We start from the raw sequence: 22,513 nt of genomic DNA on the forward strand, positions 1-22,513 counted from the left end.
GCCACCTTGGGAAGAAAGGAAGGATTAGTGCGCAGGGAACACTGGCCTTATGAAAAACCATGTAAGGAACTTTAATGGACAATGCTTGAAGTTCCAATACCCTCCTAGCAGAAATGATAGCCACCAAAAAGGCAGTCTTCCAAGATAGGAATTGCAAGTCTACTGATGCTGCGGGCTCAAAGGGAAGGGAGACTAAAGCCTGAACTACAAAGGTGAGGTCCCAAGGAGGTGCAGTATCTTTCACCGGGGGGTCTTAAAAGAAAGGCACCTTTAAGGATGGTCTTGCAAAGTCTGGAAGAAGCTAGCGAAGCCATGTTTTCCCCCACATGGAAGTTAGAGATCGCAGCCAGTTGGACTTCAATGGTAGAAGAACTAGCACCTTGATGAAAAATACCGGCTAGGAATTCCAGAACAGCTGAAACCAGAGCCGTAAACGGATCTAGGTCTCTCTGAAAGGCCCATACTGAAAACAGTTTCCACTTGCTACAATACATTTTTCTGGTAGAAGACTTGTGAGCCGCCACCAAAATGGTTTTAACTGGAGAGGATAAACTGGGAGTCCTAAACATCAATGCAAATGGAGCATCAAAGTGTCGAGTTTCAGACTGTCCAGGTTTGGATGAGGAATCCCTGAGGGATGCGAAATGAGATTCGGAACCAGATCCAAGATCCATGGTGAAACTGCCAGGTGAGACCAAAGGGAGGGGAACCAGACTTGGTGAGGCCAGAACGGGGCAATGAGGATTACTGTGCTCCCCAACCTGCGAGCTTTCTGAAGAAACTTTGGAATGAGTGGTAACGTGGGGTAAGCATAAAGAAGACTAGGTGGCCAAGCATCAACCAGTGCATCTCTGGGGGCTTCCTTCTGAAGAGGGAGTTCAGAGCAAAGAACTTGCTGCATTTTGAGTTGGAAGGAGATGCAAAGAGATCGCAGCAAGGCCGATTTACTTGAGGAAGATATGTTCTGCTGCTGAAGAATTCAGAGTGCACTTGTAAGTCATCAGAATAGTCTTGCTGAGCCTGACCACCAGAATGTTGGCCTTCCCGGTATGTCCATTGCCACCAGAAAGCAGCCGGTGGAAATCTCCCATTCCCACACTCATGGCTTCATGACAAAGGGGATAAAGATCTGGTTCCACCCTGTTTGTTGATATACCAGACTACTGACATGTTGTCTGACTGAATAGCAATAGCCCCCGGAGGAAAATGGGGATGAAGGGCCTGCAGCACTAGAACCACCACCCTCATCTTCAGGACGTTGATATGCAAACTGGTCTCGAAATGGGACCACGTGCCTTGGACAGCTCTTCCCGAGCAATGCCTCCCCACCCTAGCTGGGAGGCGTCTGTGGTTATTGTGGTAGTGGGGAGGGGCGGAACAAAGGGAAGTCCCTTGACAAGGTCCAGGGAGAGAATCCGCCAGTGAAGAGACTTTCTGCAAGCCCGGGAAATCCGAACTGGACGTGACAAAGGTAAATCTAGTAGAGACCACTGAACTGTTAGCGTCCACTGGAGAACTCGCATATGAAGTCGTGCAAAGGGTAAAAGATTAATTGTGGCTACCATGGAAACTAGAGCCCACAGAACTGTCTCCACTGAGGGAAGATGAGCCTAGAGAATGTAAGAAACATGAAGTCTTAAATTGTGCACCCTTTCCAGGGTGAGATAAACCTCCACTTGTATGGTGTCTAACCGAGCTCCTATAAGTCTACGGTCAGGACTGGAGTCGGTGAAGATTTGCTGAGGTTTACAGTAATGCCCAAAGTGTTCGCTAATACCAGGTAATAGTCCCTGGCTTGGCACAGTGGACACTTGGTGGCGGCAGCAAGGAGCCAATCATCCAGGTAAGGAAAGACCTGAATTCCCTGAAGCCTCAGGTGAGCCACTACTAATGCCATCACTTCGGTAAATACCCTGGGGGTGACACCAAAGGGAAGGCCCTGAACTGATGATGACTGGCCAACAGCCGAAAGCAGGGAAACCTGTGGGAGCGTCTGTCCATTTTGATATGATAGTATGCGTCCTGGAGGTCGATTGAGCACATCCAATCCTTTTCCTGTAGGTAGGGCAGGACAGACTGAAGGGTGACCATCCGGAATTTTTCCTTGGCTACAGATAGGCTCACGGTGGAAAGATTCAGAATGGGTCTTAGGTTCCCCCATCTTCTTTGGCACTATAAAGAACCTGGAATAAAAGCCTAATCCAGATTGGTCTGAGGGGACTGTTCGGATGGCTCGTTTTCTTAGCAGCTTGTCTATTTCCAGTACCGCTACCTCCCTTTGCGAGGGTGGAATGTCCGGGGGGTGTTTTGGGGGGAGAGGTGGCTCTATGAATGGGAAGCAATAACCTCTGGATATGATTTGCAACACCCAATGGTCTGTTGTAACAGACTCCCACTCCGTTGGGTGCAGTGAGAGGCAACCCTCGACTGCCTCCAGAGACTAGCAGCCGGGCAGCCTCTCAGGACTGTTGCACGGGCATGTCAGAGAATGGTTTTCGAGACCCAAAGTTTCTCAGACACCCTCTGCCTCTGGGCCGGCGTCTATCATAACCCCCTCTGCCTCTGGGAAAAGATGAGTCCTGAGTTTCCCGGCAGAACTGAGATTTGCAGAACCACATCTTCTTTGCCCCTCGCTGATTCCTACAGAAAGATTTTTGAGGGGCGAAGATGCGGATCCTGACAGCAGACAATGTCTTCCCATCCTCACTCTGGAACAGTATCTCACGTACAGACTTCCCAAATGTGGAAGAACCATCATAGGGGGCATTAGGCAAAAGGACGCCTTGAAGGGTTCAGAGAATTGACAAAGCCTGAGCCAGGCATGATGCCTCATGGCAACACCGGACACGGCCGCCCTAGCGGCTCCCTCCATAGCATGGGAAAGGAGGTGCATGGACTTATTGGCTACTGCCTTCAGAGTCGCCATTCGTGCAGAGAATGTATTGCCCTCCTCCATGGACTCCAAGGGCCAAGGAATCTTGGCCTGCTTTCATGGAGGTTCAGTTGCGGCCTCCGATGCGGATCCATTCTAAGGGCTAACCATTTTAGGGAGAGGTTTAAAGCAGCCAGACAGCTGCGTAGGGTCTTCAACACAAATGACTGACAAATTGAGCAAGAGGAATTGTTGTGTTCCCAGCCTAAGCAAAAAACACACGTATCTTGGGCGTCTTTATGAGGTATTTGGTACTTGCATTGGCACTTACCCTTTTTACCTGACATCAGCTAAAGGCTAAAACAACCAAGCCTAAGCAATAACAATCGGCAAAACTAGAAAAAAATAGAAACCTAACGGATTACTTAGCTTTATTGATGCGACGTCTGTGAAGGAGCGATCATACGATGTGTAGGTCATCTGCAGCTGAAAAGTTCTGAGGAATGTGCGTGCAGACATCACATTTAAGGCCCCTGGTTTATGGCCTTACATCTGACGTCCCACGCAGGCTGCAACAGCCAAGCTGTAGCTTTTGTATAGGAGCTGACGTATGAGTCGCCTGAGGGCAGGAAATCCCACAACTAGAATACTGCAACACAGGAATAGAAGGACATCATCTATTCGGAATTCTTTTCATGGGAGAGCAGGTGTTCAGTGGAATAAAATCCCTCTGCAAGTGGGAAAATCAGACTATTGGACCTTTAAATCCAATCTGGATTTAGGAGTGGGTCTGAGGGTTTTTAACCCCCCCCTCCTTGTTTTTTAAATGGAGGCAAGCTTTCTGAGGGCCTTTAGTGGGCTTTGGGTTTGATATCTTTAACACTGAACATTTATCCTTTCATTTGAGTCAGTGAAAATCACGTCTGACTCCTATTGGCAGAAAGTATGACCAGCGGTGGTGGAGGAGAAACTATGCATAATGGGAGTCAGGGGAGAAGCTGAAGATGTGAAGGGGAAATCTGACTGTGGATAGTGGCCTGGCAGCAACCAGTTCAACACACGTAAGTGAATGGACTGAATAACATAGGACCTGGATAACATACGATCAAGTGATATCAATCCCGATGCATCAAATTTTTAAAGTGATGGCCAATAAGAATCTTTACCACCTGGTAGAGAGAAGAACTGCAATGGGCAAGCAGAAACTAGATATGCTTCATCAGCACAATGGCTCTTTTAAAGTTTAAACAATACAAGGAAAAACAAAAGCAAGTCATTAGGTAAACAGAGACCAGTTCCATCCTGTATACTGCATACCTGCTACAAAAGCATTTAATTCAGTAAATTTGTACAATGAAAACTATTTAGTAAGTGTTGCCCTTACCTGTACTGCACAAAAAGGCATCTGAGCTGTAGAATGGGAAAATTAAGACTTATATTACGGAGAGTTAATTCTGTACATTACTATATTGCATATTTAGGTATTGCACTACAAATAGTGCAATTACTGCGGTGGTGGTGCTGCGGTAGCGTTGTCGCCTCACAGTAAGACACTGTCCTGTTCGATTCTCAGCTAGAGCATCTTCTGTGTGGAGACATGTGTGAATGGGCGTACCTTTGTTGAAGGTTGTGCGTCAGGGCCGGCAACTCAGCACGTAAAAATCTACTGCCAATCATTAGCGGACTGGAGTTCTGCTGTGGCGACCCCTAACCGGGAAAAGCCGAAAGACACAACTACAAATAGTGCAATTACTGCCACTAGAGACATAACACTGGATAACAGTTCTCTTAGTTTGTAAATTCAACCCATGAATTATGGAGTCTCTGTAACGTTCTCTCAGGCCCTGGACTATAGGCATTCCATCAATACAATGCAAACTGTGCAACAGTACACCACTCAACAATGCTTACTTAAGATAGCAAAAAACAAAAAAAAAAAAAAACACAACACAACACTTGGCTGATCAACATGTAATGCCCTGGGTTTATTTTGTGAGAGTCATGTCACAATTTTCCAGGTGGGATTAAAAACTTTCAAGGACAACTTATGCCATTAGAATGGGCATTCAGACTCCGGTACTGTCAAAGCACTAGTAGTAGTCTGTTAAGTACCATTCTCTTCACAGAAGAGAGGTCATAATTCCAAAGGAAGGCACCCAATAGTTGTGGTTCTGGCCTTTCAGCCTTTTGGAGAATAAAATGAAAAGCTGGCTGTTAGAAACTGGAATGATGATACACGTACAGTGATTACTGCATTCATTTCCCTTGTAACCTTTTTTTCTCTCTTGATAACAAGTAACAAAAAAAATGAAGTCTTTTCATACAAGTATTTACTGAAAAATGTAACATTAAGGGTGCAAAAATAATCAGCTTAGTCTGTGAGAACTTAGAATTTATATATTTCAAACCAAATGAACACAAGTAAAAAGCAGCAGCATGACCACATAGTGCTTTAAATTAACAGACTTATCTTTGCTTTTGTGGCTTAAAAAAAGACTTCATTTGCAGTTTGTTACCTGTTTTGAGAGATCACAAATGGACAATCAACAGATAAGTATTACATTTCCCAACTTATAAACTAATGCCTTAATTGTTCAACTCTGTATGTATGTCACCATTTTCTTCACATGATACACTGAAAACCTGGAGACCCAAAGGGGAAACCAAGTTATGTTTTACCATATACAAAATACCAAGGATTCCACAGTTACCTATCACATTTACTACAGCACAGGAACCAATGAAAGTACAGTGTACAAAAAACTGTAAACACAGCACAATAAATAGATAAAACAGCAGGTTCCGCACCATGCACATGATGTGATGTCACCTTTCATTTTGATACAATCTCTCGCATCTCTCACACTTACTGGTTGCAGTTTTGTTTTTTAGTTTTTTTTCCAAGTGCAAAGCATCACAAATGAACAGTTCAGTATTCAAGTAACATATATACAAGGGTATTACAAATATGCAGTACTGTACACAATTGCCATATTCACAATTTACAAATGTCAATTTTTAACTATATATATATATATATATATATATATATATATATACATATATATATATATATATATATATATATATATATATACACACACATACACACACACACACACACACACACACATACGCATACATATAAAAAGCATGAGAGGTGTGCATTTGCTTTTAAGTCCCCACAGATGCCAAGGAAACACAACGTAATGTATTCCACCATCCCTTGCATTTATAATGCTATCGATGCACAGCACCAAAGATAAGTTCCCAAGGCTGCAGGCTTTGTTTCACTGATGCTACGTCACTTTCATTGCCACTGTGTTGTCTGCTATACTGTTCAATGCTGGCTTTTCTGTATCAAGGTCTTCCCTGTAAGTGTCGGGGGGGAGACAAAAAACTGCTATGTTAAAGAAACAATTAAAAATAAACACTTTTCTCACAGTTACAAAGAAAGTAAACACACGTCTATTACTTTGCTTTACACACAACACAGTTCTCTGTCTTGCCAATTATAACTTGAAGCATCCTTCAAAAGTCTTAAGTGTATGGGGAAATTCTCTCAACTGTCTTTTCCAGGGATCAACTGCAAATAAGCATCATGCAAAAATTTACTACCAACTCAGAACATACTGCAAGAAACAATTTAATCAGCACTTAAGATGTTAACCTTATTTCATCAAGTACAAGTAGAATTTTCAGAAACCTAAAAGGAAAAAAAAATAGCAGAAAGGACAGTTGTGCAATAACTTACATAACAGTAGATATCTTACTGATCACTGCTGCAATAGTAAGTTGTGTACACTTACCATAAATGTAGATATTAGTGTGTATTCACTGTTGCAGTCATCACACTTGGGTTATCTGCCTGCAGGTAGCCCTCAGTCGGCCTGAATATCAGAGACTTAGTATTTCTGTGTCAGTTGCTGTCACTCCAGGACTGACGTCAGGTTGTCAGGGGTATAAAAACAGGCAGCCGGACACCATTACATCAGTTTTTCTTGCCCCAAATGTCAGGAGCCCCCCAAATAGGGAGCTAAGCTATGGTGGGAAACCACCACCAGTAAAAAGTAAATACCAAAAGCCCTGGAAAGGGTGAGTAATAAACAGAGAAGAGAGAGAGAGACAAGGGGGCTGGGGGGTGGGAAACCAGACTGCAACAGTGAATACACTCAAACATCTACATTTATGGTAACTGCACACAACTATACTATGTTCGTCATGTTACACTGTTGCAGTCATCACACTTGGGTTGATTCCCAAAGGTGAAGAAAGGATGGAGGCAGTCAAGAAGAGTTGGGGCTGCCTAGTATGCCCTGCAAGACTGCTGTTGCAAAACCCGCCCTGGATTTGGGAAAGATAGGCAGGTGATAATACTTGGTGAAACTGTGAAAAGAACTCCAGGTAGCAGCTTCCAGAATGTCCCTGGTAGGAACTCCCCTGAGGAATGCTGTAGAGGTAGAAGTTGCCCTAGTGGAATGTGTTCTGACCCCCTGAGGGGTTGGTTTCCCATGGTGTTTGTAGCAGAAATGGATAGTGTGTGCTATCCATTTGGAAACTGTTTGTTTTGAAATGGCCCTGTCTTCTGCCCCTGGTGCAAAACTGACTAGTAGTTGATCAGATTTCCTGAAGGGCTTAGTCCTGTCAAGGTAGAATCTGAGCTGTCTGTGCACGTCCAAGGAGTGCAGGATCCATTCCCCTTTATTTTGAGGATTAGGGAAGAAAGTTGGCAAAAGGACACATTGATTAAGAGACACACTGGACATCACTTTAGACATAAGGGGTTAGTCCTGAGGAGACCCTGTCAGCATGAAAAATAAAAAGAAGTTACGCACTTACCATAACGTTCCATGTGAGTTGTTTATCTCGCCTTTATTCTCACTGATGGACAGCCGATAGCAAAGCTCAAGGTTTGCCAGTAGCTCGAGACCAAGCCCCTTATCCCACAATGCACTGCTGGAATTACCTCAGATCTTGTTTGCTGCAAATATATATATATATATATATATATATATATACACATATATATATACACACACACACATATATACATATACCTTTACCCTGCTCTAAAAGGGGAACACTTTCCAAAGGAAAAGAAGTACTGAGTAGCCAGGATAGTACTAGCCTCTAAGTCTACTGTCAGCCAGGAGGGGGAAGGAGGGAGGGAAGTGAGAATAAAGGCGAGATAAACAACTCACATGGAACGTTATGGTAAGTACATAACTTCTTTATGTGAAGTTGTTAAATCTTGCCGTTTATTCTCACTGATGGGTAGCGTCCCTAGCACCCTCAATCTTGGGTCGCTCATGGGAGTACATTTTTCAGCACCTTAGAACCAAAGGAAGACCTGTCCCTGGCCGTCTTATCTACTTTGCAATGCATAATAAAGGTATGAGGCTTAGACCAAGTGGCTGCAGCACAAATATTGTCAAGGGGCAATTTAGCTTGAAAGGCAGAAGACGTAGAAACGGCTCTGGTAGAACGAGCCTCAGGTCTGTGTGTTAATGGCATGTTTGTATTCGCATAAACAAAGGATATACAGTCTGATAACCATTTAGATAGAGTTGTTTTAGCCACTGGATTTCCTTTTATAGCCTCCGAGAAGGACACAAAGCTGATCGATTTTCTGATATCCTTAGTTCTATCAAGATAAAATCTGAGCTGTGTATGCCAAGTTTATGCAACACGTATTCCAATTTGTTAGAGTAGTTGGGGAAAAAGACTGGCAATTCAATAACTTGATTAATATTGGATTTAGAACAGACTTTAGGCAAAAAAGAAGGGGTTGTTCTGAGAGATACTCTATCCGCATGGAAAAATCATGTAAGGTGGTCTGACAGATAATGCTTGGAGTTCTGACACTCTGCGGGCAGAAGTAATGGCCACTAGAAAAATAGTTTTCCAGGATAAATATTTGAGATCACAAGAAGATGCTGGTTCAAAAGGGGGGAGAATAATTTAAGACAGCATAAAGTTCAAACTCCAGGGAGAATAAGGAATTTTGACAGGAGGTCTCATGTGAAGAACACCTTTAAGAAAAGTTTTAGATAACTTATGGCCCGTAACGTTTGAGCCATCGAATCCAAGGTGGAAATTTGAGATGGCGGCTAACTGGACTCTAACTGCAGCAGCTGCTGCCCCTTCCTTAAAAATCTTTGTCAAAAATTTTAAATAGACAATAGCGGAGCTAGGAAAGGGTCAATTTTCTGTGTGATGGCCCAAATTGAGAACCTTTTCCACTTACTGCAGTATAATTTCCTGGTGGATGGCTTGTGAGAAGACAAGAGAATTTTTCTTGTATCTTCTGAAATTGAATGAAGCCTGGCAATTAGGGTAAGTGGATTAGCCAATCAGTCAGCTTCAGGGACTGCAGGGAAAGATGGAGGTTCCCTGACGGGTGCGTCAGAAGGTCCGGAACTGGGTCGAGGATCCATGGATCTTCCAGCAGGTGATGGTGGAGAAACAGGAACCAAATCTGTTGAGGCCAGTAGGGGGATATGAGGATAACAGTCTTTCCCAGCGATTTTGCTTTCTGTAAAAATCTGGGTATCAATGGAAAGGGTGGGAATGCATAAAGGAGACCCGGGGGCCAATCATGTACGCATGCATCTCTCGGGGGATGTCCCAGAGGTGGCATTAGGGCAAAGTAGCTTGTGCATTTTGAATTGATGTGGCTGGCAAAGAGGTCGCAGCAAGGCTGGCACCATTTGCGGAAAATCAACTCCGCAACCTGTTTGAGAGACCACTCGTGAGGGAGCAGTATTGCCCTGCTTAGCTTGTCCGCTATCACACTGGATTTCCCCGGGATGTGCATTGCTAACAGAAAACGCTGGGACGACAGAGCCCATTGCCCCGAGGGCTTCTCTACAAAGGGGGTAAGACTTGGTTCCACCTTGCTTGTTCAAGTACCAGACTACTGACATGCTGTCCATCTGAATTGCAATACTACCTAGAGGAAGAGAGTCCTGAAAGTACTGCAACGCCAGAACTGCTCTCAACTCCAGAGATATGCAGATGTGACTCTTGATCCGTCCATGTGCCTTGGGCAGTCTTTCCCTGAAAATGCCCCCCCCCCACCCTATCAGGGAAGCATCCGTGGTCACAGTGGCTACTGGGGTGGGGGGACAAAGAGCCTTCCAACTGTGACATGAAGAGATGTCAACCTCCACCGAAGGTCTCTCTTGCAGGAATCTTGCAGGAATCTGTGATGAGAATTATGTGGTGCATCGGCAGTTTCTGGTAAGACCACTGAGCAAAGAGGAGCCATTGAAGGATTTGCATATGCATCCTTGCGAGTGAGTGGTACGGCCAGGACTGCAGCTGCCATCAAACCTAGCACCTTCAAGACCTCTGCTGCTGTAGCTTTGCTCTTTGACACCAGTGAGATGATGTGTTGGCGGAGAAGTGAGACTCTTTCGATTGGAAGACGTAGAGTGGTGGTTGAGGCATCTAACTCTGCTGCTATAAAAACGGTATGCTGCGATGGTGAAAAGGCAGACTTTTCGAAGTTGACTGTAATGCCTAATTGATGGCAGAGTGTCAGAGTGTATTGTGTTGCCGGAGTCAATTGATGCCTGGTGGTAGCGATGAGGAGCCAATAGTCTAGGTATGGAAACACCTGGAATCCTAGACGCCTCAGGTGAGCCATGACCACTGCCCATGCATTTGGTGAACACTCTGGGGGCTGTAGTGAGACCAAAGGGCGAGGCTCAAAACTGGTAATGACTGGCTCTCAGCCGGAAACGCAGGTGATCCCTGGAGCGTCTGTTCATCTTTATGTGATAGTACGCGTCCTTCAGATCTATGGAGCACATCCAATTGCCTTTCCCTAGGAAGGGAAGAATGGACTGCAGCGTGACCATTTGGAACTTCTCTTTCTTTACGAACTGCGTCTGCTGAGGTCCAAGATAGGTCTCCAGTCCCCTGTTTTCTTTGGTACCAAAAAGAATCTTGAGTAAATTCCGAATCCAACTTGGTCTGCTGGGACTGGCTGGATGACTCTCTTCTAGCAATTTGTGGACCTCTACGATTGCTGGTTCCTGGAGACTGGGTGGAACATCTGGGATTCTGTATACAGGAGTGGGAGGGGTAGAGAACGGTATGAAATATCCTCTGAAAATGATGCTTTGTACCCAAGTATCCGATGTTATGTTTAGCCAGGCTTCTGGGTACAAAGATAAGTGACCCCCGACTGCCTCCAGAGCCAGACAGCCGGGCCTCCCTTCAGGGGCACTGGTAGGGCTGACCAGAGAACTGTCCTCTGCCGCCCTGTTGCTGCGGACCCCCTCTGCCATGCGGGTGACGTCTTCCATTATAACCCCCTCCTCTGCCTCTAGAGGGGGTTTCTCCATGTGTGTCCTGGAAGGTTCCCTGTGCTTTTCGGAACCATTTGTCTGCCCTTAGGGCCCTTGGGAAAGGGCGCAGTAGGGGAAGAAAAACAGACTCCAACGGCAGATAGGGTCTTGCCTTCCTTCTCACACTTGGTTAATGTTTCCATTACTTTAGGCCCAAACAGTAATGAGCCATCAAATGGAGTGTTAATAAAGGAAGACTTAAAGGGCTCCACAAAGGAACAGACGCATCCAGGCTTGTATCCGCAGAGCAATGCCTGAGCTAGCGGCTGTACTTGAACCATTAGCTGCATATGATATGAGACGCATGGACGAGTTCACAACCGAATTTAAGGTAGCGAGCTTTGTGTTGACACTGTCGGCCACCCCTGCAGCAACCGTACCCTGAAGAGTATCTCCTAGCTCTTTCAGAAGATCTCCTTGGAGTCTCGTGAAATGGGTTAAATAGTTTAGCGATCGAAGAGAAAAAGTCGCTGAACTAAACATGCGTTTCCCATATTTATCCATGATCCTACACTATTAGGAGGATGGATAGATGTGGATGTTTCAGACACTTCCTTTCAGGTGGCTGCAGCTACCACCATGGCATCAACAGGCACTCCCTTGGTCAAAAAGGCTTTGTCCACTGGGGCAGAGATAAACTTGTTCGTCTTCCGAGGGACAGGTTCCATGGCCTCTGGCGACTCCCATGCCTTATGAGAGATCAGCTCTATGAGTTCATCGTAAGGCGGAGACACCCAAGAAGTGGAAGGTTGAGACCCAAAAGCCTTTAAGAGCACTAACTCATCCTCAGTAGGGGTTTTGGACAGCCAACCGCCCCTCTGATTCAGGATCTCTAATATCTCTGCAAAGGAGATATCCTCAGAGGGGGATCGAGGGGGCCCATCTGACTCATCCAGGTCAGTGTCAGAGACTCCTGTGGGGAGTCCAAGTGCCTCCTCTTCACAATCTCTTCCTGGGTACCTCCTCAGTGGGGAGATAGTACAGTTTTGTACCTACCATAAATGTAGATGTTCGAGTGCTCATACAGCTGCAGTCATTACAGATAGGTTATCCTGCCGTCAAGCGGGTCCTCGGTCGGCCGAATTCCAAAGTCTAGGTCCGGCGTCGGTTGTCGTCGCTTCTTCCCTGACGTCAATGCGGCAGGGGTATAAAAGAGGCAGCCGACGCCATTTTCTTCAGTTTTTCTTGCCCCAGATGTCAGGTGCCCCCAGAAGGAAGGCAAAACATAATATTATGCAAACATGCAATGTAGATAAATCAAAAACAGTAGTTGCCAGCAAATACACCATAAAAGAATACCCCAAATAGGTTGTATGATAAAGGTGTTTGTCATAAGGCCTGTCCTAAGAGGGGATGGAGGGAGGGCAACCCGGACTGCAGCTGTATGAGCACTCGAACATCTACATTTATGGTAGGTACAAAACTGTACTATGTTCATCGTGCATACAGCTGCAGTCATTACAGATGGGTAGAATCCCAAAGCTAAGTAAGGGTGGTAGGCACTAAGTGGAACTAGGAGGGGCGAGGATGCCCCTGCAGGACTGCTGTGGCAAAGCCCGCTCTAGATTTTGAGTACAGTGGAAGGTGGTAGTGCTTGGAGAAAGTGTGCACTGAACTCCAAGTAGCTGCTTCCAAAATGTCCTTGGTAGGGACCCCCCTGAGGAAAGCTGCAGAGGTAGCTGTAGCCCTGGTGGAGTGGGATCTGATGTATACAGGCACAGATTTTCCATGAAATGAATAACAAAAGCGTATGCAGTGGGCTATCCATTTTGAAATTGTCTGTTTGGAAATAGCCTTTCCTTGAGCACCTGTAGCATAGGACACAAAGAGCTGCTCAGATTTCCTGAATGGCTTTGTTCTGTCCAAGTAATAACGAAGTTGTCTGTGAATGTCCAAGGAATGTAGTAGTCTCTCCCCTTTGTTCTGTGGATTTGGATAAAAGGTAGGTAAATGAATAGTCTGATTCAAAGCTACACTGGATACTACCTTTGGCATGAAGGTAGGGTTGGTCCTTAAGGAAACTCTGTCCTGATGGAAAATGATGAATGGTTGCACAGCCATGAGGGCCCGTAGTTCCGAAACCCTGCGTGCTGAGGTAATAGCCAGAAGGAAGGCCGTTTTCCACGACAAGTATTGTAACTCTGTTGAAGAAGCCGAATCAAAGGGAGGCAGGGTCAGCTTTTCCAATGCGAAGTTGAGGTCCCAAGCTGGGACTGGTGGTTTCCGTGGGGGTTTTATATTTTTTGCCCCTCTGAGGAACTGCCTTAATAGAGGATGTGAGAATAAAGGAGGATCTGTATTGTACTGTGCAGAAATGGCTGAAGCGTGGATCTTGATGGAGGAGAAGGAAAGGCCACTGTTTAACATCTCAGCTAGGTACTGTAAAATTTGAGGTATATTTATTACCCAAGGATTCTGGCCCTTTTCTTGATTCCAGGAACAAAATCGTTTCCATTTGGCGGAGTAGGCTTTTCTAGTAGAGGGTCTTCTGGCCTCCAATATGACATCCTGCACCTCCTTGGAGAAGAGAGTCTGTTGGGAAATTAAGGTATTCTCCATGCAGCTAGATTTAGGGTTTTGAGCTGGCTGTGAAGGGTTTTGTAGTTGTGCTGGGGACAACAGAAGAGGGACTAGAGGTAGGATCCATGGTGGTGAGTGTGTCAGGCTCTTTAGGAGAGGATACCAGTGCTGTCGTGGCCAGTCTGGAGCAATGAGAATCATTTGTGGCCTCTCTGCTCTGGCTTTTAATAGAACTTTGGTCAGTAGAGGAAGAGGCGGGAAGGCATAAACTGTCAATGTCCAATTGAAAGAGAGTGCGCCCACTTTCCAGGCTTGTGGATGATAGGTCCTTGAACAAAATTTTTCCAACTGGTAATTTCTGTGGGTAGCAAACAGACCTATGTCTGGCTGTCCCCATGCCTGAGTTATCTATGAGAAGACTTGAGGATGCAACTTCCATTCGTGTGGGTCTGTCATATTTTTGCTTAAGTTGTCTGCCAGTGTGTTTTCCTTCCCTGGCAGGAATTGTGCCTGTAGTTGAATTTGTAATTCCAGTGCTGTGTTCCATAGGGTCATGGCTTGCCTGCACAGGGGGTATGAATGAGTTCCCCCATTTGTTTATGTACCACATGACTGTGGTGTTGTCTGTCCTGATCAATAGCTGGCCTGGATGCAGTAGGTCTTTGAAAGTCATAAGAGCATTTTGCACGGCTAGCATCTCCTTTTGGTTGATGTGTAGGTGCTTCTCTTTTTGGGATCATTTTCCCTGAATGCACTGATCTGCCATGTGTGCTACCCAGGCGTAGTCTGAGGCGTCCGTTGTGATAATTTGAGTTGCTTGAGGTAAACAGAAAGGGAGACCTGTGTTTCTTTGGCATGCTTGAGCCCACCACAAAAATTCCTTTTGAAGGCATGGAATGAGTGGTATAATTGTTTCCAAGCTGTGGCTGTGTTGAGACCATACGTTTTTTAGGTACCATTGTAGTTTCCTCATATGCAGCTTTGCACATGGTATTAGAAGGATGCAAGATGCCATGAATCCCAGAGCCTGCAGGATTTTCCTTGCAGTTAGCCTGGTGAAAGTTGCCATTTTGTTGAAGTATTGAGACAGCTGCCCTTGTTTGTCTGGCGTGAGGTAGGCCATCTGGGTGGTTGTATTTAAGCTGGCACCCAGGAAAATTATCTGTTGAGAAGGTATTAGTTTTGATTTCTTTTTGTTCACTGTGTATCCCAGGTAGTTTAACAGTTTTATTACAAATGCCAGATGCTGTAATAGAATGTCCTTGCTGTCCGCTTGGATCAGGCAGTCGTCCAGATATGGGTAGATTTGTAATTCCTTGTTGTCTGCAGAAGGCAATTACTGATGCCAGGCATTTTGTAAACACTCTGGGCGCAGTAGATAAGCCAAAGGGCAGTGCAGAGAATTGGTAATGGGTTGAACCTGCAAGAAATCTGAGGTATCTTCTGCAATCTTGTCTGATAGGGACATGCAGGTATGCCTCCTTGAGGTCCAATGTTACCAGCCAAGACTCCTTGCCCAGCATGGGAAGAAGCAGCTGTAAAGTGAGCATCTTGAATATTGGCACCTGTAGATATGTGTTTAGGATGGATAGGTCTAAGATGGGTCTCCAATCTTTGTTCTTCCTTGGTACCAGGAGTAGTCTGGAATAAAACCTTTGACCTTGTTCTTTTGCAGGTACCTCTTGAATCGCTTTCATATCCATTAGAGCGGAAATTTGTCTTTGTGCCTCTGCCCTTTGATTTTGTGACAGGTTTGGCAAGCCTCTTATTTTTGGAAGGGTGTGAAAGTGGAACCTGTAGCCTCTGTCTATAATGTCCAGAATCCATTTGTCTTTTGTAACAATGTGCCAGTTTTTTGAAAATAATGCCAGTTTTCCGCCCAAAGGTGCTGCCATTATAGCTTTGTTTGGCAGGCATAGGGGAAAGTCATTGTGTCTGTTTTCTAAATGACTGTGATCTATCTTCTCCACCTCTTGGGGTTGGTGCTTGCCACTGTCTAGCTCTGTAAGATCCTTGAGATTGCCCTCTACCCCTTGGGCATCTGTATCTGCTCCTTTGAGGTCTGTCCGTGGCTGGAAAGGACCAATTTTTTGAAGGCCAGTTTCTGCTGAAGTGTGGAGGTTGCACCTGCAAGAAATCTTTCACTGTTTGGATAGATTTTGCTTTTTCCTCCATTTTCTTTAGTACCTCCTCAGCTTTAACACCAAACAATACATCTTTTTGAAGCGGTGCATCTAATAACTTTGCTTTGACATGATCTGGTAAGATTTGCTCTTTGAGCCAAGCATGTCTACGTATAACAGACCCAGTGACAGCAGCTCTACATGAGGCCTCTAAAGCATCAAAACCACACTGCAAGGTATGTTTACCCACTTGCTCTGCTCCATGCAACAAATCCTGCAACTCTTTCAAATCTGGTTGTTCTGTTTGTGTCATTTTGCTTTTCAGCTGAGATAACAAAAACTGTTGGTACTTTAACATATGAAATTGACAGTTTAATACCCTCATGGTTAAAGTGGCAGATGTATACACCTTTTTCCCCCACCTTTCTAATGCTCTGGAATCTCTCTCTGAAGGTAAAGGGTTTTTAGCAGTAGAGGCCTTTATTCCCTTGGGACCCTGTGAAATTGTTTCTGGGTCAGCAGTATGGCTTTTATAAAGGAAATGGTTAGAATCAGGAACCCGGTAATACCGGTCAGGTTTAACAGGGGCTGGAGGTAAAGAATCTGGATTAAGACTGGCTTCTGCGTACACATCATCCAAAATATCTAAAACAAGAGGAATAGCCAGGGGCCTATGCTGGGGGAGCAGTAGAAATTCCCTGAGCCTTTTCTTGGAATCTGAGTAATCTTGGCCTTCCCAGTGGAAGTGCTCCCTCAATGTATGCAGGGTTTCCCCAAAAGAGTAGTCCTCAGGGGGGGGAGACTGAGGGAATAGACTCCTCAGCATCAGAGTCTTCAAAAGGGGAATAGGCATAATCCTGGCCCTCAGAATGGTCTGAGGTAATAGAAGCCTGGTCTGAGGAAGGGTAGTCTTCCTCCAATCTGGGTCTTTTGTCAGAGGGGGGGGTTGAGAACCTCTGATGAGAGTTATCAAATCCTCAGCCATTTTAAGCATCTGCTTTTTAGGCATGGGGCCTTGAGAGGAGGTCTGAGGACCCTGTTTTTTAGTTTTCATGGCAGCTTTAGATTTAGTGAAGGATTTAATAGAGAAGGTGGAAGGCCTGAAGACGCCTTCAGAAATGGCAGGCCTCACTAAATTTTCAGTTTCCCCGCCAAGAGTGGCATCGGTATCTGCAGTGGGAATGGAGACCGAGGAGCCTGTGACCTCGGGTACTGAAGTCACCGGTAAAATAGTTTCATCGGTAGTCAGGGGCTGCGTAGGCACCTCGCTGAGAACCGGTAGTCGGCCTAAGCGTGGTCTCAGTACTCTGTGCAGACCTCGGATGTCGGTCCTTGTCTTTGCGTCTTTTGCTTAAAACTGGTGTTGGTGTATCCAATGACATGATATAATTAAAGTTTTTGCCAAAATAATGAAGGGCGAACTCCGCCCTGCACTTAATAGTGTGCTTGTTGAACCTAGCACAAAAACGGCAGGCCGAGACGTCGTGGTCTGGCCCTAAGCAAGGTATACAGAAAGAGTGAAAATCCTTATGCGGTATTTGCTTCCCACAAGAAATGCAATTGTTAACTTTGTCTGACATCGGTCTGAGGCAAGAAAAGTTTCCCCAACGGGGTACTTAACTTTAAAGACGACTTCGGCTAAAATACTTTCGTAAATCTCAGGAGCTGGCCGACCGGCACTTGCGAACTGCTTCTGCTTCGGGCACCACGCGGCAAGAAAGACTAAAGAAAATGGTGTCGGCTGCCTCTTTTATACCCCTGCCGCATTGACGTCAGGGAAGAAGCGACGACAACCGACGCCGGACCTAGACTTTGGAATTCGGCCGACCGAGGACCTGCCTGACGGCAGGATAACCCATCTGTAATAACTGCAGCTGTATGCACGATGAACATCTGGGGAGGTCTCGGAAGAGCAGGGGACGCCCTGTGGGGGTACTTGAGGCTCAGGGTCTCTACGCTTCACAGGGGGACCAATAGATGAAGAAGCGGACACAGGAACTTGAGGGGAGAGGGAAGGCCGAACCGATGCGGACGATGTCTTAGGAGACATGACTCTCCTCACGGCATCGAAAGCACCATGGCTCCGACGAGAAGGGGTAGATGGACCCTGACAGACCGTCTGACCCTCCCACGCGGCAAGAAAGACTGAGGAAAATGGCGTCGGCTGATGCTTTTATACCCCAGACGCTCTGACGTCGGGGAAAGTGTGACATCAGCCGTGGCCAGACCCAGACTTTGGAATCCGGCCGACCGAAGGGCTGCCTGAGGCAGGACAACCCATTTGTTATGACTGCAGATGCATCCTTGAAGGACATCCATAGGCTCCGAGCCTAAGGTAGGAGCCGAGCTCATCTGAGCCAAAGCCCCGAGAGGAAGAGTTGTCACCGACATATCGGTCCGACTATCCTCCCCGGACCAGACAGGAGAGCGTCTGCTCCTAGTGTCCTCGGTCAGCGCTGAGGACGTCCGAGTAGAAGGAACCGATAACAGGTGCGGGTCTCGGTTCCGGCTCCGAGGATCCAGTACGGCTCGGAGGAGGAGTAGTCAAATCCGGTTCAATGGTCTTCAGCTCTGACAAAGTGGTCGGTGCCGACAACAATTTAGCAAGTCCTGGTGCCCGTAAAAACTTCTGCACTAGCCGATCCATAACCAAATCAGAGAGGCTGACCGAAGACTTAGTGGAATGCACCGAAGGTGCTGACTGGAGCACAGGAGATGAGGGGACCTCAGAGACCGGCTCCAAGACTGGGAGCTGGCTCCGAACCAAAGGGACACATGGTTCCGAAGGCTGTGGAGCCGATGACCCTGTACCCTCTGATCTCTTTGCCTTCTTGGTCTGTTTGGAATCAGAAGACTTCGAAGATTTTGACGAAGTGCTGGTACTTTCTACCTACCCAACACTTCAGAAAAAGAATGCTGCAGTAACCCCCTATCTATTAGTTCTCTCCTCCTTTCTAAGAGAACCCTAGATGAAAAAAAATGGCATATACTGCAGGAGTCTTGGAGGTGTTTAGCCCCCAGACAACAGACACATTGGACATGTCCGTCCGTAACGGACATTTTCTGTCCGCAATCTGGACACTTTTTAAACCCTGATTTGGGGTGAGATTTTTCTCTCTCATCCGACATTCTTTTAAAAGAACACCACAAAAAATACCTGTAAAGGCTAAATACAGGGCTAACTAAGCCCACACTAACAAAACTAATAACAATTAAAGATACTAAGACTAAATAGGGCCAAGAAAGGGCCTAACACAAAGAAAAGGAAAACTACACATAGGGTAGATCTCTACAAAACTAACCTACTTAAAACTATATTATTTTAAACTAGAAACACACTGAACACCAACAATCACTCAAAAGAAAAAAAAAAGATTTTTTTTAATTTGCGATTTGTCAAAATGGTCCGAGCTAACTGGATCACAGAGATCTCTCTTGCCGCAGCAAACTAGATCTGAGGTAATTCCAGCAATGCATTGTAGGATAAGGAGCTTGGTCTCGAGCTACTGGCAAACCTTGAGCTTTGCTATCGGCCGTGTCGGAGCCGAGGATCGGCTCTGAACCCATCAGTGAGAATAAACGGCGAGATTTAACAATTTCACATTGAAGGGTTCTACAGCCATAAGTGCTTGTAGCTCAGACACTCTTCTAGCTAAAGTGATGGCCAGAAGCAAGTCTTTTCCAAGAGAGGAATTTTAACTCTGCTGACGCTGCAGGCTCAAAGGGGGTAGCATGAGCTTTTCCAGTATGAAGTTAAGGTCCCAAGCAGGGGTGGGTGCTCTCCTTGGTGGCCTTAAGTTGTCTGCCCCACTCAGGAACTGTTTATGAGAGGGTGAGAGAAGAGAGGTGGCTCAGTGTTGTAATGAGCCGAGAATGCAGAGGCATGGATCTTAATGGAGAAGGATAGGCCTTTGTGGAGTAGACATGCTAGGTGATCCAGGATTAGAGGTAAGGAGGGCAGTGCTGTGTCCTCTCCTTTAGACTGAATCCAGGAACAACACTTTTTCCACTTATCAGCATAGGATTTCCTTGTATTGGGTCTTCTGGCTCTGGCTTCAAGAATGACGTCCAGCACCTGCTTGCTTAGGCTGGTCACTGGGGGAGAATTCAAGGAATAAGCAGGGCCGCAAGATTCAGGGTTTGCAGCTGCGGATTCAAGATCCGTCTCCCCTGCTGAGTGAGGAGGGTTAGGATCTGGGGTAGGTGTCAGTGTGGCACCAGTAACAGGCTGTGCAGTAGTTGGTACGCGTGGCCAGTCCGGGGCAATCAGGATTGCCCTTGGTCTGTCCTGTCTTATCTTGAGTAATATTTTTGAGAGAACAGGCCGGGGGGGGGGGGGGGGTTGCATAGATTGAGAGTTTTTTTCCACTGGAAGGGCACGGCATCCACTTTCCAGGCCCTGCTGTAAGGTGTCCTGGTGCAGAATTTGCTGAGCTGGTGATTGCAGGGGGAGGCAGAGGTCCACCACTGGGGTCCCCCATTTCTGAATTAGAAGGTTGAAGGTGCTGGGTTCTAACTACCACTTGTGTGGATCTAGGAGATTTCTGCTCAAGTCATCTGCCAGAGAGTTTTGTTTGCCTGAAAGGAATGCTTGCAGATGAATATGCAAGTCCAAGGCAGTGTTCCACAGGACCATGGCTAGCCTGCAGAGTGGGTTCCCGCCTGCTTGTTGACATACCACATAACTGTGATGTTGTCTGTTTTTATTAGCAGGTTCCTGGTGAGAGCAGGGATCTGAAAGCTGTCAGAGTGCTGAACAGCTAGCATCTCTTTTTGGATGATGTGCAGATTAATCTGATTTGGGCTCCAGTGGCCCTGAATGCACTTGTCATCCAGGTGTGCCCCCCAGGCATAGTCTGATGCGTCTACAGTTAGGGTCTGGGGGTGGGGTTGAGTAAAGGGAAGTCCCTTGCTGTGGTTGCATGCGACTGCCCACCAAAGAAACTCTGTCCTTAGACAAGGTATGACGATTTCCAGGTCCTGAGAATGCTGGCACCAAAGACTTTAAGTACCATTGAAGTTTCCTCATATGCAGTCTGGCATATGGAATTAATAGAATGCAAGAGGCCATGAACCCTAGGGCCTGCAGGATTTTCCTTGCGGATAGCTGGGTTCTGGTGGCCATTTGAGTGAAGTAACCTGTCAGGCTTGTTTTTCTGAAGTAAGGAATGCCATCTGGGACGCTGTGTCCATGCTTGCTCCCAGGAATACAATCTTTTGACTGGGGACTAGTTTTGATTTTGCTGACAGTGTACCTCGGGGAGGTTAGAAGGTTCTTTACAAATGTCAGGTGCTGCAACAGTTTTTCCTGACTGCCTGAATCACACAATCATCCAAGTATGGGTAAATCTGAATTTTTCTCCATCTGCAATAGGCAATGGCTGGAGCCAGGCATTTTGTGAAAACTCTGGGAGCAGTGGATAAGCCAAAGGGACGTGCAGAGAACTGATAATGCATAGATTCTGGCCTGAAACATAGGTATTTCCTGCATGAGTCCCTGATAGGGATGTATAGATAGGCTGCTTTTAGATCTAGGGTGGCTAACCACGCATCTTTGGACAGCATAGGAAGAAGCTGTGAAGGGTGAGCATTTTGAATTTTGGTACCACCAGAAAGGTGTTTAGAATGGAATGATCTAGGATTGGGTGCCAAGTGCCCTCTTTTATGGGTACCAGGAAAAGTCTGGAAAGAACCCTTGATTCAATTGTTCTGCAGAAACCGGCTGAACTGCCCTTATGGAGAGCAGGGATTGAACTTGGTTTTGTGCCTCTGCCCACTGGGTTGGAGGAAGGTCTGGGAACCCCCTTTTGGGGTTGGCAGTGAGTGGAAGTAAAATTTGTACCCCTGGGATACAATGTTAAGGACCCATCGGTCTTTGGTGATGGAGGTCCAGTTTTTTTGCATGAGCAAGTTTTCCTCCTAGGGGCACAAGCAGTTGGGCAGAGGTGAGGAGTGGAGTTGAGAAGTCATTGTGAATTCTTTCCGAAAGGGGGTGGCTAAGCACTTCCTGTTTTTGAAGTGGAGGCACTCCATTGCTTAGATCTCTGCATACCCTGAGACTGTAACCTGGGGGGGGGGGTCTGTTTCCCCTGGGTCTAGTTTGAGATGGCCTTGAGGGGGCTGGAAAGGATCAATGTTTTGATGGGGCAATGTCTACTGAATCTAGGAGGCTGCACTTTTAAAAACTCTGACTGTCTGCATAGATTTAGCTTTTTCTTCCATCTTTTTTAGAACCTCTTCTGCTTTGGTGCCAAACAGATTGTCCTTATTCAAAGAAGTGTCTAGTAATTTTGATTTGACATGGTATGGTTTTGGCAAGGACTGTTCCTTAAGCCAAGCATACCTTCTCAGTACAGAACCAGTGACTGCTGCCCTGCAAGATGCTTCTAGGGCATCAAAGCCACAGTGCAAAGTATGCTTGCTGACTTGGGTTGCAGAATGCATAAGCTCTTGTAATGCTCTATTTTCTGCACAGCCCGTAAAGGTAGATCATTTTTGCTTAATAAGTTCCACAATATGTCACTGGTATCTCAGCATGTACAACTGGCAATTCAATGCCCTAATGGCGAGAGTTGCAGAGGTGTATACTTTTTTACCCCATCTGTCTAAAGCTCGGGAATCCCTGTCCGAAGGGGTGGGAT

At 46.1% G+C, this 22,513-nt stretch overlaps 1 protein-coding gene across 5 annotated transcripts in view; it reads right to left on the reverse strand.

Annotated features, from left to right (window-relative positions):
* Positions 1-5,947: 5,947 nt before the first annotated feature.
* EPC1 (enhancer of polycomb homolog 1) overlaps positions 5,948-22,513 on the reverse strand; it is a 1,950,735-nt gene continuing 1,934,169 nt past the window's right edge. For all 5 annotated transcript variants that reach the window (XM_044066705.1, XM_044066704.1, XM_044066707.1 and 2 more), the window contains one exon: positions 5,948-6,244. In XM_044066705.1, coding sequence (XP_043922640.1) covers positions 6,172-6,244 — 73 coding nt within the window. In that variant the 3' untranslated portion in view covers positions 5,948-6,171. The remainder of the gene's footprint in view (positions 6,245-22,513) is intronic.

This window comes from Protopterus annectens, chromosome 3.part1 (genome assembly GCF_019279795.1).
Source record: "Protopterus annectens isolate FY-2018-M chromosome 3.part1, PAN1.0, whole genome shotgun sequence".
NCBI classification, from domain to species: Eukaryota; Metazoa; Chordata; order Ceratodontiformes; family Protopteridae; genus Protopterus; species Protopterus annectens.